This window comes from Achroia grisella, unplaced genomic scaffold (assembly GCF_030625045.1).
Source record: "Achroia grisella isolate CSIRO2021 unplaced genomic scaffold, CSIRO_AGI_Agris_v1 utg1847, whole genome shotgun sequence".
In the NCBI taxonomy this organism is placed as follows: domain Eukaryota; kingdom Metazoa; phylum Arthropoda; class Insecta; order Lepidoptera; family Pyralidae; genus Achroia; species Achroia grisella.
The window spans coordinates 765,824-782,721 of record NW_026712687.1 but is presented as its reverse complement, the minus strand read 5'-3'; the positions used below and the strand labels follow the sequence as shown (position 1 = coordinate 782,721).

Here is a 16,898-nt window from a genome sequence, read left to right as displayed (position 1 = left end):
AACAACTTTTATACTGTTTCCATTAAGAGCATTTGATACTTACCCCCCCCCCCCCCTCCGGTCTTCGTCTTCATAAAATAGTAAATTTTCAGAAACTTTTATAAATATTTCAAATCTTTTAGTCTCTATTACCAGAAAGCCGTATTAATTTTGTTAAATTTATTATTTAGGACCATCAGGCAATAGATATTCGACAGACAAAAATTACTATCCTAAAGTTATATATTACTATTCCTAATAATATTTGAGAAAAGATGTTTGTATGTTTGTAACGAATAAACTTAAAACTACTGAACCAAATTCTTTCATGATTAACATTAACCCTCATCTAAATTTACTACTAGGAAACATTAATAATAATAAATAAGAAAAAATATGTAAGAATTTCTCAAATGAGTACAGTGATATCCTAGTACACTTTCCTCAAAACAAGAAAGAAAAAAAAAACTATTTTAGAATTAGAAATCTCTGAAAATCCCGACTTGTTCTATACTATAACACGCATGTATTATACATATAAACCTTCCTCTTGAATCTGTCTATCAATCGCTGAAAACTGCATTCAAATCCGTTGACTTTGTTTTATACTACGTAAACAGGTAGGTAGCTATAGTTTCCCGGACAATATTACTCTGCGAGTAATTTGCGAAATTGAATACTGCGTTGTAAACATGATATAACTATATTGTGAAGATCAAATTACAATATACCCGCTTGTTGCGGTATAATTAATTACTCATAATTAGGCAATAATTATCGCTGAATTAAATGTAGTGGAATGGCAAGCTAGCTAACAGCCCGCCCGATAATAAATGGCAAGCGTCGCGTCGCCTTTGTACACGAAAAACACCATAGACATCGTATCATCATGTTTCACCCATAATACCCTGCGTTGCCATTCCAGTATCGTACTCAACTCAAGTGGCTCCCTATCCGTCTTCGTCGCAACTTACACATCCTATCACTCCTTCACAGCATTCTTTTTAACCAAGTTACTCCTTATTACCTAAAAGACTGTTTCACATTTCTCAGTGAGAACAACAGCCACTCCTCGCGTAATGTTAACTATCTCCGTCTAAGATTTCCCTCTCATTCCACTTCCTTCTATTCTAAATCCTTTTCTGTCCAGGCCGTTAGGTTGTGGAACTCACTGCCCTCTAGCATTCGTAAGTATTCGCAAGTACGGAGGCATAACAAATGGTATGCCTCCGTACTCTAATTTAACTGATATACCTATTGCCTACACTTGTAATATTTCTGTCAACACTCGGCGCCCTTCCATTAGTTTACGTCTCTACATAACATAGACTTAAGTTAGTGCAAGTTAGTGTAAAGTCAGTCCATGTTCCGACTCCACGTTATATGTACACGTTACTAATAAGCTATGTAGCACATTATCAAATAAACTTGTTAGTAATACAATAATTCCACCCTGTATACTCACTACCTACATAGTATAATAAATTATGTTACAATACCTTATCACATCTTATGTAAGGCTACAGTGGTGACGTGATAACCATCGCGCTACACAGCCTTCTCTCACCAACGGAAACACAGCTTACATAGAAACTGATTGCTATGAAATAATTGCGACAAAGATACTCATAGAAGTTTGTACAAAGTATACATCTAGTAAAGTAACTTGGCGAAATAATGCAAACGATCAATACAGTAAATTAGGTGCCGTTCTGCTTGCATTCGAGAGTACTTGATATCGATCAAAAGTGCATAAACCTTTTTTTTCGCAAGGACTTATAATGCAAGCAGAACGAATTCTACGCAAATATGCTAAATTTGCTTGTATTACACAAATCGCCGGGGTCAAAAGTAGAAAAAATCTTTTAGGAACTGTTTCCTTGATTTCATTTCTACCAATCAATAGAAGAAATATGTCAAATCGACAGTCACAAAATTTTCTTTCTTAAAGTCACCTGATGTGAAATATAATTTTTAAACCGATTAAATTAAGAAAATCTATCGTGATACAGTTATGTAAAATTATTGAGCCATTATCATTATTGTAAGTAATTAAACATGTCAACACTTTTAATTATATAGAAAGAATGTTGGACGAAAGAACGTTGAAAACAATTTGAAATAGAAGGATGCAAGTGAACATCAGACAGTTTTGAAGTGGATGAAGCAATGAATGAGAGTGTATGGATAAAAGAACCAGCACTCGATACTTGTATGTATATATATAAAAGGACGAAAGGAGAATATGTTACATTGATGAAAGAAATATTCATTTTAGCTATATAAGATATTATTATACACAATGTTTGCTAAGTACTACAATTTAAACATGCTACGGTTTTATAGGAAAGACATAAAAATAATAATGACTATAAATATATGCCACAGTATTATCTATTTTTAAACTTAGCACTATATGTATCAGGTAAGAATTATATAGCAAGGAACTGAAATGGAATGAATTCCTCTAACTATCGATATTTTTGTTTCTAAATAATATTTTATATGATGTAACCGTATATGAATATTATATAAATAATGCAGATAATAATAAAATTGCATGTCATATGCATTAATATCTATATATATAACACAAATAAATACAACTATAATCTCATATCAGATGTATGAATGAATGAAACATCATCATTTGAAACACATACAGTCTCAACCAATGCTAAATTTTTTTTTTAATTAAACGTCTGGAAAATGATAGAATTCAAAATGGACTTGAAAAATATAAAAGATGAAGAATACTAATATTTTTGCTTACAGAAGACAACAAACACTAAGAAATTTACTTACCAGAAACATCCAAAATATGGGCAAAGGAAACAGTAATAAGTGTAAAAGAGAAGATACATTACTACTATTTAAGAAATCCAATACCACTCTATTTACACATTCTAGGACATGCTCTGGTGTATCACAACTTTATGCTAAAAGTGCTATTCTGCAAATAAAGCAAAACCTATTTCAAGCTAAAGAATATTATATTCATAATGACAAACTTAAAAGAGATTTAAGTTTGGAAACAGATATTTGTATTTTAAGGAGATACTATAGAAGTAAAAGGTATAAATCAAGTCACAAATCTTTATCGGTGAAATCGAAATATTCAGCAGTTGATACAGAGTTTGGTACAATTGAAGAATTCGAACCAGATGTTAGCGCAAGTGGTGACAACAGTAAAAAAGCCTCCGTGGTAATGATGCCCAACTTAACTAACATCAATATTACTTCACTTATGATGAGGAACCTTAAAGTTCTTTTAAATAATTGGATCAAGTCTCATCTATTAGAAGATAAAGAAATGAAACAGAAATTTGATAATATTTTAAACTGTATATTACAGAAACTCGAAAAAAAGAGAACAAAGAGGCTTTCGTCTTGTATGACGTATGTTATGGACAACGACAAAAACATATCCAATAATAAAAAGTGCTCCGCTATTGCCAATCCATATTACAAACAGAAAGACACAATCTCTATATTCAGTGGTTCATCTCAAACAGAAGCTAGCATAAAAAAATCTTACAACACAATTCCGTTTCCTTATAAACACGTCAATATAATTTCAACATTAAGCATTCCTAGAAATTTTACTGTGCGGAAAACTAACTTCACTAAAACGAATAAAAGCAAATGTAAAATAAAAAAAAATAGTCACAATCATCAATCAATAATCCTTAAAACATCTAAAAATAAAATGCATAAATTGTTTGTTACTGCATCTAGTTTTAATTTACTAACAGCATCTTCAAAACCAAATCTTCAATGCGGTACATTTAGTAAAGAAAATAATGAAAGTAAATTTAACAAAAAAGGACAAATAGTATTTTTTCCGAAGCTAGTCCATAAAAGCGATGCATCAGATTCGACCATACTAACAGAAGTACATAAAAATAGTTTGAATAAATATAAAATACAGGATATTGGATATTTAGATGTTACGCCAAACCTTATTAGAAGTATTTATGCTCATAATCTCATGAAAATTACTAATAATAACTATAAAAACAAACATAATAATTATACTATGACTGATGCAAAATTATCCTACAGAGTATCACAAACTAAATTAAACAAGTGCATGTCAAATATACAGTTTTACGAAACTGATATTACTTGTACTAAAAGAAATGTTAGTACAATGAAAATTCCAAATAAACAAAGGGATCCCATGACTATGGATTCCATAAAACAAAGTGTAGAGTTGCCAAAAACTAACATACGTAGACATAATCAAATTTACAAAAGAACTATTAAAGATTGTCAGCATATAAAAAATAATCATCTATTGAAAAAGAAACGAAGAATATATAAACGAAAAAAACTACTACGTAAACTTTATAATATTAGTCAATATACAAACATTAAAAAATCCGATAATGATTTAACAAAAAAGAAGAATTTAATAGGAGAGTTAGATAATATATTTAAATATTTTTCCAAGATTAATAATGACAAGAATATAAAATTAGACATACATATCAATGTTTTTCCTGTATGTGAAAATGAACCAGCGACTGATATTAATACTCATGATGGAGATAATGCAAATAAAATTAGTTTAAATAAAATCTCTGATATCGAAACCATGCTATACAATACATCTTTAGAAAAACACAATTCAAGCAAAGAAAATATTTCTATTTCTTTTGAACGATATGCAAATATTATTCCTATTCTCGATGGATCTATGAGTCAATCTAAATATATATTTCCAAGTAACAACTCAAGAACTAAATCTCTATATGGAATTAAAAATGATTGCAATTTTTTAGACCGTAGTACTACAACCAATGATTTAGTCACATCTCGAGAAATAATTGAACTCAAAGAAGTCGTAAAAAATTTGGTGGCTACAACTGAAAAATTAGTCATTGATCATTTAAAGAAGCAAAATAGTCAGAAATTACCTTTAACGTCTGACATAATGACAAATAATAAAATAACAAATAATATAAAACATATATCTTCAAATGAGAAAACGCAGTCAAAGGAAATTAAAAAATCAAAAAGTATAAGAAAATCACAGCTTTCTGGTTTAAAATTATCAAAAGAACCTAAAAAAACTGTAGAGTTCACTAGCAGATTAGCAAAACGAAGCACTTCTTATCACATTATAGATAGTGAATCTATATTAAAAGTAACTGATATGACTTCTGCTATCATAGATTTTAAAACAGGAAAGGAAAATCAAATATTACAGTGTTCTCTGCCAAAATCTAAATCTCTTCTCGATATAACCAGTTCAATCCGTAAAAAACCACAACAAGCATTTTTCTGCAATCGATGTTATAAAAAGAATGAATACATTCGTAATAGCCGTAATGATTATGAAAAAGAAATACCACCGACTTCAAGAGGAAACTTCTTTCAGAATAAATCTTCACAATCAGGGAACAGTAAACATTTAAATGGCCATACGAGTTTTTTAAAACCTACGCAAGAAAGTAATCGCGCAGTTGTAATTCCTATAGATTTTGAGGAATGCAATCCATACTGCTCGACAAAATCCTCTAATGCCAAAAAGCCTAAGTCTTCAATTCGAAACTGGAAAAGTTTAAAGTTTAGATTCTGCGAGGCATTCTTATACTGTATTTTGCTGTGGATTCCAATGATTGTAATTGGCTATTTCCTCTACGTATATATAATACAAAATATACTAAAACCCAGTTTCACAGTACCTTTAAAGTTAAATAAAACTAACAGGTTGATTCCAATTAAAAATTCATCTAGATTATACTTGAAGGTGTCGGATTTAGGATTTTAATGTCTTTATGTATATATATTTTTATATAAATAAAATTCTAAAATAAATATATTTTAATAATATTGTATATTCTATCTATTTCTTAAATTATCCTAATTATTTGATTAAAATACTTTATGATTATATAGTTCTGTGTAGTAAAAGGACAAATCGCTACTTAATAATAAATAATGAAATATTTTTTTATATTTTTTTATAATCTACATGTAGAAAAGTAGTTTAATATATATTCTATTATAGTATTTAGAAGAAATCCTACCCTACCAATCTGTTGTTATTCTGTTTTCGATTTCTAGATTTAACATAACAATGCCGATAGAAGACATATTGCAAGGTAAGGAAATTGAATCGAAAAACAAAGTTGTGCAGATGTCAACGGCACGTTATCCTAACATAATACCGACTTATATAGTAGCCCTTGCATATCAAGAGACATATGATGACATACCCACAGCACAACAAAAGATATGTAATAAAAGAAGCCTTCAAGCTAGTTTTATAGCACCATTTAATTCTATAGCACCAACATTGTCTTTACAGACACTGGAGAGTAATGATAATATGAATTCTCTTTCGAATACAGAAGAAAGTACGCCGGAAACAGAAATATTCATAGAAGAAAATCATTGTGGCGATACAGAAAACCTTGAAAAAGTATACTCTATTCCAATAGAAGACAATATGGGGACGAATTATAAAAAACTACCAGAACTTATTTTCACTTCAAGTAAATTTCATAGGAGGAATAAGAATATTACTAGAAATGAGTGCAACATTTCAAAAAAAGTACCAAATAAATATAAACTTTCTTTTGAAATTAAAAAAAAATACTTTAAATATAAAAAACCTCGATACAACATAACAAAAAACCTTGTAAATTATTATTGCAAACCTAAGAAAAATTTCCAAATTAAGAAACATCTCTACTCTAACTCCATGACAAATATTGTTTCAAAATCAAGGCTCTTAAAAAATGGAATAGAAAAAGAAAACTTACTATATTCAGAACGTGCCTTGTTAGTGGACGAAATAAATTTGATTGAGAATGACTCTGTATCTTTAACTTCATCGCCTTCAAGTACTAGAAAATCTTTTTTTAATTATTCAAGTCAGAATACTTTGATTGAAACATTAAACACAGACACATGTGTAAATGATACTGGTAATCTTGAGGTTGTGAATTCAGTTATTAGACTAACATCAGTTGATGGTACTCCTTATAAAACGGATGTGCTAAATGTTAGTGTTGCCGTCACTTATAATACACAGTCAAAAGATCAACCAACTGACGTAAAGGAGACATTATTAATTCAAGAAAATTTAACTAGTTCACCTACTACTGTACATCCCAGCAACGCTTTGATCTCAACTCACAGCATGTTATCACAATATTCAAATGAAAGTTACTTAACCATTACTAATATTAATGTACATCAAATAAGTGATAAAACGTTAATTGGCATTAAAAGCAGTTCAAAAACAAACTTAAGGGATGATGATACCTATGTTATAGAAAAAACAAGCTCAAATTTTAATTCAGACACTCTAACATCAAATTCTAAAAATATCGTTAATTTAGACAACTTTCACGGCATGCCTTCTCCCTTTATCAATAAAGCTGTAAAGAAATTGTCCAATAGGCCAACTTTATTGGATACAGTTATAAATATGAGTTTGTTTCCAGATATTAATCCTTCAACTAGTTCCGCATTTAACCGTACTGAAGATGTGAATAATGTTATTAAAACTGGATCACAAAATAATCTATCTTTGTTAAGTTTAAAAAATAAAGGTGATCAACCCAATCATACAAATATGGAAATATCGAACAATGGGCTAAAGATAACTGAAATTCAAAAGAAAATTAACTTAACAAATAAAACTGACACAAATGAAATAAAGCCTGATCACCAAATACAAAACAATATATATTGTGACGAATTAATATTGAACTATCCAACAAACATACATGAACTATGGGATAGACTTGTGATAATTTTGGATTTAACAGTGAAAAGATTAGAGAATACATTGGCAGAAAAAACTATTAAGGAATTAATAAGAAAGATGCCTTGGATTGAAAACCTATCACGTCCCATACCTAATGTAAATACAGAAACTGATAAAATGCGTGTGGAAATAGAGAAAAGCGAAACCGCAAAAGAATTTACTAATAAGAACAATATTATAACAATCGATGATTCGTTACAGTGTGATTTAGTAAATAATCGTGTTATTGATAATATTATGCTAAAACTCAGTACTGAAAGTAAGAAATCTACACATTTGATTGAAATCACAAGTAAAACGATTAATAAAATTAGGAAGCCTGAGCTTCTAAAAGATTTTATAGAAGTTTTTAAACCGTTAATAAAAGAAAGCCCTGCTGTTGATTCGAGTAAAGACGAAACTATAACAATGTCCACAGAAGTTGCTAGAGTGGAGTCCAGTAGAATTTCTAGATTCCAGCCTGTGAAAATTATGTTTGCGGGTCCTGTAAACTTTGTTCGGGAAAATTGGTTAGTTATTAGTAGTGTGCCGACTTTCTTCGTTCTAATGTTATGTATTTATGGTGTTATTGTATTTCTAGTTAAACCCTGGTAGTGTATTAGATTCCTGTAATTACAGATTTTCTTGTTATGAAATAAATATATTAATGAAATTGTCCACAATTTGACAAACCGCCGTGCCTTTAAGGCTTTACGTTATAAACCTTAATAACGTTTATACTTAAAAGTTTGCTCAAATATGATCAAATTCAACTACTGTTGACAATATTATAATATCATCCTCTATTCAAAGTTTGGGATTTATTTAAACAAGATATTTGTTAATAAATAATCATTTATTATTATTTTGGAACTGACTTGTCTATGCCTATTGTAATAGGAAACTGTGAGGTTGGTACTTTTCTTTATGCAGACACGCACTTTAATATGTAAACACTTTATTACTTTGTCATTATGATATTATAGGCCTTCAAAACATTATTTATATTACATAAATAGAGTGTTTATTGTGACAAAGTACAAGAATTATCACATGAGCACGCGTATGACTGGCTTATATATTATATAGACTTACAAAACAATATAAAGGTAGACTAAAATATTAAAAATCAGAACAAAAATAGTGATATAAATTTGAATAAATAGGATTCGACTTAAAGGATTTTTACGGATTTGTGGTTGATTTCTGTTTGTAAGTTTGTAATTAAGTGACTATGTCATACAGTTGATATTTAACTAATTATTGCGCCTGGTTTTGTTCGGGCGCCAGCACCAAATGTCCGGATCTGTCCAAAGTGAAAATCGGACGTACCCGACGGCTTCTGGGAACAAATAATGATAACTCTGAATAAAGCAGAGCTAAGCAGAACTTATGTATGTATACTAGACATAACTACTACTGATACAAATACGCTTTTGTATCAGATGAGACATTGCTAAGAACGTACCATATCAGGTTGACCTCTATGCGGTTCCACTTGGAAACTATCGTGGTAAATTGCTGGCAAATTTGTCACTATGACGTGACCCCATGCTCAGCCTATTATTCTTCACTGTTGCCCCGCCTGTTAGCTTACTGTTAGCGTATTCTACATTAAAAAAATTACCTCAATTTGGCATTTTTCCTCCTGCCGTTGGCTACTGCAGTCGCTTCCGCTACAACTGGACTTCCAGTATTTGCCTGCAAATGTTAAAAAATGAATTCAAATTACGTTTGTTTCCACGCATTTCACAGTCAAGCTTCAGTTCACCTGTCAATGAAATTACAATGATACTAATCACATAAAGCCAGGAGCCAATGGACTTGTATCTATGTGTTTGTTCGTTTGATTGAACGAGGATGATCACAGAAACGACTGCTTTGAAATATAAGAAAATTGAGTAATCCATTTATCAATAACGCTATTCTTGGTATGGATGGATTTGTTGTTTGTTTGTTACTCTTTCACGGAAAACTACTAAACTGATTTTGATGAAACTTTACAGTAATATAGCTTATACATCAGAATATTACATAGGCTATAAATTTCACGTAGGTAAAACCACAAGCTATTGAAAAAAAAATTTGGATAATCCATTTATCAATGAAGGCTATGAGCATCTTCATCATCTTTGATTGGGGTTTCTAGTTTGGATGATAAAATCTCTTACCTATTTCAACTACTAAAGAGTATTGAAACATTCTTTAAATTTAAGCCTATTTTAACTTTTACTTTATATATAGTTTATAAAGTAAAAGTTACGAGTTTTACCTCATCAGCAGATTCCGTGGTTGTTTGATATTCTGGATCTATTTGCGCTCGTGGTACAGGGACTGGCGCTCCGTACCGATTGTACACACGAGGTTGGGTTCTATAATAGTATTAATTATAATTAAACTTGAGATAAAAAAAAAAGAAAACATCGTAACGGTTTAGCACACCTTACTATAGATGGTCACGGGTTCGAATTCTAGCACGGTACAAACATAAGTATGATTAGTATTTGTATCATAAATTTGCATATTATGTATAATTTAGAAACTAATACATATGTACATCTATTAGTTGTCTAGTATTCATTATACAAACTCTGCTTAACTTGGGAGTAGACGCTAGAGCGCTGTGTGAATTATCCAGAGTTATTAATATAAAAAAAAATAACCAATCCCAAGGTATTGGGAAAAAACTTGTGTTTTTCCCTATGAAACTCTGCAATGTTGTAGACATTATATTCCTGACCACGACAACATGAACTAACACTCTAACATGCATATCAATAAGATCGCAATTCAACATCATATTATGGTGCCGATATGTTAATACAGGGCTTTGTTACACACTATTAACATATATACGTGACTTAAAATCATGGTACTTCATTTAAATTCTATATGAAATCTACTAACCTTGTGCCAAAGGCGGTGGCGACAGACGTAACCGAATCATCCTGATTGTCTGATTCATCTCTATCTTCAACCCCATTACCTTGCTGGTTCACGTCCAAGCCACTTTGAAGAAACGCATCCTGGCCCTGGTAACCTTGTTGAGGGAACTGGGCTGGCTGTTGTTGGGGAAACTGGCCTTGTTGTTGAGGAAACTGGGCTGGCTGTTGTGGAAACTGGCCTTGTTGTTGAGGAAACTGGCTTTGTTGTTGAGGGAATTGACCCACAAACTGAGGCTGATTTATATTATCCTGGTCCTGAGTCGGAAAACTCAATTGAGCTTGCGACAATAAAAGATTTTGTTGTTCTTGAGGTTGGTAATTTGGTTGTTGAAAAACTTGTGGCTGATACGATTGTATCTCTACTTCTTCAGTGTCAGGATTTGGTTGTCCGTAGATATTTGGATTTACTGGTTGCGACTGAACAAATGCTGGCTGCGCTTGAATTTGTGGAAACGGTTGTACTTGCTGTACCACGGGCTGATATTGATTTAATGGCTGTACTGGGCTTGGACCAAAACCTGTAGATGGCTGTTGTGCAATCAACAAACCAGGATTTTGGAATGGCTGTTGATTCTGAACAACTCCTTGGGGTTGAAGAAGTTGTCTTTGAGCTAAAACTGATGGTAATGCTGCGAAATGAGTTTGAGCATCGTAACCTGCTAATACTTGTCGTTGAGAAACATCTTGGGTTGGTTGAACATACAAGGGTGCTCGTAATTGTCCAAATTGTTGAACAGGAACAAACTGAGGCTGAAGTTTCAATTGTGCTAACGAACTAAGGTAAAATTCACCAGGATACTCTTGTATTCTTTGTTTTGAAATTTCCACTGATGAATTTGCCTTTTTTGGTGAATTTGCGTCTTCTAGAGTTTCGCCTTCATTTAGGTCTAGGGTTTCGGTTGTTGTGGGAACCTCAGTTGTTGTTAATGTATTATCTGGGCTAATTGTGGTACGTGGTACGAATTGCCGGGGTACAGCTGGAGTTGGATTAGCGTTATTTCTTGCTCGTGCAGCTTCCAAGTCCTTTTGTCTGGCATACTCTCTGTATCTCTCTTGTTGCTGTTGGTACTGTTAAAAAATACATAATGTCAAAAAACTTTTTATAGCAATATTTTAATACTTGAATTGAATACAAAAACTGAATAAATTGAAATTTTGAAGTACTAGAATGCGTACTAACACTTTAAATGCGGGAGCGTGTCTGTATGTTTGATCATCACTTTTCCACGACTAAATGACTGAACGAATTAAATTAAAATTTATATGTATTATGAAGACAAACGTTAGTTATTAACTCAAAAATATTCTAGAAGGTAAATTAGATTATAGTATATTAGACCAGGATGTATTGGAATCTGAGTTGAGTTGAAAGAAGAAAATTCAAGTCAGTCAGTCAAGTATATATCTGGTATCCAACACTAACTTGACAATTGCAACAGTGGAGTTATGTATATCTTTTTTTTTAATCTTCAATTGTCTTCCTAATTAAATACCACACATTATTCTTTCTTTTATATAATGGGATTGGCAAACAGGTTGATTAACAGTAACCTTGCATCTGATGGTAAGCGGTAACCGTCTAGTGCTGTTCATGTATGCCGTGTCCTATACATACATGAACAGTTGAACCCGTAATACCACTGATTCGTTGCTATAATTTCACTGCCTAATCTGCACCCTACAACCGAAACACATCTTTCAATGCTAGGTGCTTAGCGGGTGAAATAGGTGAGACTGAGATACCCACGCAGACAACTTTTTATAAGATTTATAAAATTTATTGAGTTTACAGCATCTGTAGTATACTATAATGGTTTGGCACACCGCCTAACTTCCGATGATCGTGGATTCGTACCTCGCACGATTCAAACATTTTTATTCATGAGTAGAATTTTTTGTTAGTCTTATTGTTTCCTATGTATTTTAAAAAAAGAAAAAATATTTCTATTACTTTTTAGTACCCATAACACAAGCTCTGCTTAGTTTGGAACTGGATGAGGCGAGTTGAAATAGGGCAAATATAATTTGGTGTACAATTCGTTTTTTCTGTATGTTTTTGTAATTAGTATATAGAGAATTTATCTAACTTTTTTTTATACTGCGTTGGTGGCAAACAAGCATACGGCCCATCTATGATAAATGGTTACCCTTGGTAAACTGTTACCGTAGCCTATAGACGCCTAAGTCACCTCTATATCTCTATATTCTTCTACAATATTATTGAGATTTCCCATTACTCAAAAAACCTTTAAATATTTTCCTCTGTAATATTGGTTTTCATAATAACAAATTACCTGACTTTGTTGAAAACTTTCATCCAAATTCCTCAAGTCTGTTTGCAGGGCTGGTCCCACATATTGCTGTCCATTAATTGGTGAACCCTGGAAGATAGGTAGCTGCTCCTGCGTTGGTAAACCTTGAACTGACACGTCTTCTTCTTCAGGTGGTCCATACTCATTGTTAGGATTTAACGGTCTTCTAGGATCTACTGGTAGATATTGTTGTTGTGGAACATTCTGTGAACAAACAAATAACCTTACATGATTTTTTTTTGAAAAAATAAACTTGGAATTATATAAGTATATTGTAATTTAATTATATTAATTTTATAAATATATGTATATTAATATGTGTATGTATATATATATGTATAATAAATTGCCATTCAAATTAAAAAAAAACTAGATAGCCTGGCATACGTTGTTAGGCAATCTAAGCAAAGCTTGTGTTATGGGTAGGTACGAGACAACTGTATGTATAATAACTTCGATATTTTTTTTTTATAATATACATAGGAAACACACAGACCGATACAAACAATTATACCCATGAATACAAATGTTTGTACCGCGCGAGGAATCGAACCCGCGACCATCTAAAATAAAACAGTGTGCTAAACCGCTAGACCACCGAGGTTGTCGACCGTCGGAAAAAAAATACTAAATACAAAATGATAAATAGTTATAACAAACCTGAGTCTGCTTCTGGGGTAACTCAAAAGCAGGTCCTGCAGGTCTGAATCCACTGGGAGGATAAGGTGCTGGCGCTTCAGCCAATACACCACTCAGTGCCAGAAATATCACAGTCAGCAGCTTCTGGATAGAAATATAACATTTTTAAACATGGTTAAAGTCATTTTGTTTTTAAATAGATGATAATGAAATGGTGCACCCGCCTGCGCTAACGGTATACGCTGACAGGGAACCAGTGGAGTATATCAGGATGAACATGAGGTTAGGTCAGTTAGAATGTCATGGTTAAATTACTTGTGATTTAGCACGATGGTTTCCAGGGGAAACTAAAGAGGTCAACTTGACACGGTACGTTGCTAAGAATAGGATCACATTATTAACGATTCCGTTTCACCCTATGGCCATATTGCTAGCAATGTACCATGTTAGGTCGACCTCCACGCGGTCACCGTGGAAACTACCGTGGTCAATTTCTAATGAATTGTCACAATGGGCTAATTGACCTGACTTCATGCCCATCTTATCATATTCCAATGGTCTACCGTGTATAACATTTTCTTTAACAGATATTTAAGAGAGAGTGAAGAGAGTAACAGTGGAATGGTGCCCCTGCCTGCGGGGTAGAGGGGGAGGGGTACCAGTGGAGGATGATAAGATGAGATTGAGGTCAGATCAGTTAGCGTATTGTGATGAAATCACTTGGTATACAGGGGAAACCGCATGGAAGTAGACCTAACATAGCACATTGCTAGCAATGGGATCCTAGTCCACACTACTGATAATCTCCTTCCTTCGAAGTGTGAACATGTCCATTATCATCCATTACAAAAACAATATAGCTGTCTGGGAGGGGATTGGTAGTAATGGGGACTAGTAGTTGCATTGCCAGTAATGTGTGGTCGATCTCCACGCGGACTACCCTGGAAACTATTGTAGATAAACCTGGATGAATTTTCTACGACAGATACGTTATATATTGAACTGCCTTCATTTTCATACTATCATCTTTCACTAGTGTCCCGCCAGCCTATATTTTACTATAGCGCAGACGAGTTTACCATTCCATTTAAAAAAAATATGCTGATTACACATATCGAAGATCCGTTAATTTACAAGGAATTGACACTGGATTTTTATAGTATGCCATTTCCAAGGCAGGACCGCGGAGGTCGACCTTAGTAATAGAACCACTATTCTCCAATACTAATAATGCACTTCCACACGCCACCACATTACTCCATCCCAATTCTGGGCTGGAACTCCCTTATATAGAAGTGGATTTAGACTACTATTGTGTTAAACTGACAAGGTGGATTTTTATTTTGAGATTTCCTGTCCAGCACTTGTCCCTTCCTGGGGATGAAGAATTGGTGATAAACTGTATTCACAATGCTACAGAACAGGGAGAAAGGTATTGTTAGTAATGTGGACTAATAACCCCATTGCTAGCAATATCAGGTCGACCTCCACGCGGTTCCCCTGGAAATCATTGTGATAAATTCCTGGTGAATTTGCCACGATGGGCTGACTATCATCTTCCACTGATGCCCCGCCAGAGTATACCGTTAGCATAGGCGGGTGCACAATTCCATTATCATCCATTTAAAAATTCTACAATCGCAATTATTTTTGGTACTTATTTTAAAAAAAATAAAAAAAATGTTATGATTTCTCTTAGAAAATATTCAATGATTATGAAACATAGACACAAATCACTACACAACACAAATCAAACACAAAAAACGTGTAATCACCTTCATTTTCGTCCACTTTCGCTGATGTCCTGCGCCTACGCATCGCTTTTATAGACAATTGAATCCCATACATTATCATTCGGATCGCGCGCAAAATCGACCTTACGGACATATCAGTTGTATTGCGGCCGATATAATAAATGCCATTGGATTTAGAACTTAATGTCCTTTTAATAAGTGTGTTGTGTAGATTATTGGGACGGAGCTGTTTTGTTTGCTGGTGTTATACCATTTGACATAAGGTTTTTTTTAAGGTTGCGTGATAGGACGCCGCCATCATACTATGTTATGCTAACTACATACAGAAGGATAGAACAGCTCATTTTTACTAGTGATTTTCAATTATAATTAATTAGCGATATAGACAAAATATCAGTAATAGTATTAATGAAAGTAACAATTTTCCCAAAGAAGCAAATGAAATTAAAAATAATATTAAATAACTAGAAAACAATTAAGTTTAAAAATAGTTAAGTTTCTTAACAATAAGAAATAATATTCAAGAAGGAACCAGTAACTTCTTTCCGTCACCTATAAACATGACCAGCACAATTAGGACATCACGTTATTATGTGATGTCCGTGATGCCATTCATGCGTTGCTATTCAGGAGAATCAATATGTCATACCTCTTTATCCTATAATTTCATTGCCTTGCCCTTCAGCCAAAGCACAGTTTACAAAGCAAGCTGTTTGGCGACTGAATTGTTTTTTATTGTCGATTTTTTTTTAATGGATGATTATGAAATGGTGCATCCGCCTGCGCTAACGGTTTACCCTGGAAGGACACCAGTAGAGGATGATAAAATGAACATGAGGTCAGATCAGTTAGCACATCGTGGCAAATTCACCAGGAATTTGGATTTCAAATATTTGTTTTCCAGGGGGAACTGTGTAGAGGTCAACCTGACATGGTACATTGTTGGTATTGAAGTCATCAGTCCACATTACTAACAATCCCGATTCCCCCTACGGAATCAGGTTAAACGATGTAATATTATCTTATCTATGGTTAGGCTGATGTGACATACTGGCACAATAAACTTTTTACAAAGTCTACCTTGGTAAATTATTATATTGGTAAATTATTATATTGGTAAATTACAAAGTCTATTTTGATAAATTAATATCTTGGTAAATTATTATTACGATAATTTTCTCAACGCATCTGTGTGTAGTCAACATATTAGATGAATGTTTTCTAGTCTATACATTTTATCCTTTTTACTATTTTTGACACGTCCAATAGACTCCAATGAGTCTGTAATGAAATATAAATGAATTAGACAGTTTAAGGAATTCAACACGTTTATTCCAATGTCATTATATTGGTTCTAAAAATTTATCATATTATTAAAATAATCATAATTACCTACAGTAATTTCCTTTATCGAAAATATTAACTATGCAAAAAACGTAAAATAGAATCAGTGGCTTAAATAATAATGACACTAAAAAAGTAGTAATTATTTGATCAATGC

The 16,898-nt window shown here is 32.8% G+C and overlaps 3 protein-coding genes across 3 annotated transcripts; 2 read left to right on the top strand and 1 right to left on the bottom strand.

The window, feature by feature from the left end:
- Nucleotides 1-1,921: 1,921 nt before the first annotated feature.
- On the top strand, nt 1,922-5,758 carry LOC131841576 (uncharacterized protein MAL13P1.304-like). The gene is made up of 2 exons (XM_059189896.1): nt 1,922-2,023; nt 2,755-5,758. Exon 2 carries the CDS (start codon nt 2,801-2,803, stop codon nt 5,756-5,758), a length of 2,958 nt encoding a protein of 985 aa, XP_059045879.1. The 5' UTR covers nt 1,922-2,023; nt 2,755-2,800.
- A 309-nt stretch (nt 5,759-6,067) lies between these two features.
- LOC131841575 (uncharacterized) lies at nt 6,068-8,414 on the top strand. The gene is made up of 2 exons (XM_059189895.1): nt 6,068-6,613; nt 6,656-8,414. Exons 1-2 carry the CDS (start codon nt 6,068-6,070, stop codon nt 8,360-8,362), a joined length of 2,253 nt encoding a protein of 750 aa, XP_059045878.1. The 3' UTR covers nt 8,363-8,414.
- Nucleotides 8,415-8,813: 399 nt separating this feature from the next.
- Nucleotides 8,814-15,450, bottom strand: LOC131841563 (bromodomain-containing protein DDB_G0280777-like). Its single transcript, XM_059189882.1, has 7 exons — nt 15,419-15,450; nt 13,665-13,787; nt 12,987-13,208; nt 10,655-11,760; nt 10,020-10,119; nt 9,375-9,448; nt 8,814-9,089 (listed from the first exon to the last, which is right to left on the bottom strand). The coding sequence occupies exons 1-7, from the start codon at nt 15,422-15,424 to the stop codon at nt 9,008-9,010; spliced, it is 1,713 nt and encodes a 570-aa protein (XP_059045865.1). The 5' UTR covers nt 15,425-15,450; the 3' UTR covers nt 8,814-9,007.
- Nucleotides 15,451-16,898: the final 1,448 nt, after the last annotated feature.

Bases quoted from the DNA above. Each gene is read 5' to 3' on its own strand.
- LOC131841575 (XM_059189895.1), top strand. From the start codon at position 6,068: ATGCCGATAGAAGACATATTGCAAGGTAAGGAAATTGAATCGAAAAAC. The intron at 6,614-6,655 runs AACATAACAAAA...TGCAAACCTAAG, and splicing joins AATATAAAAAACCTCGATAC to AAAAATTTCCAAATTAAGAA.
- LOC131841563 (XM_059189882.1), bottom strand. The intron at 13,209-13,664 runs GTTTGTTATAAC...GTTTGTTCACAG, and splicing joins TACCCCAGAAGCAGACTCAG to AATGTTCCACAACAACAATA. The intron at 9,449-10,019 runs GTAAAACTCGTA...TAACATTTGCAG, and splicing joins CCACGGAATCTGCTGATGAG to GCAAATACTGGAAGTCCAGT.
- LOC131841576 (XM_059189896.1), top strand. From the start codon at position 2,801: ATGGGCAAAGGAAACAGTAATAAGTGTAAAAGAGAAGATACATTACTA.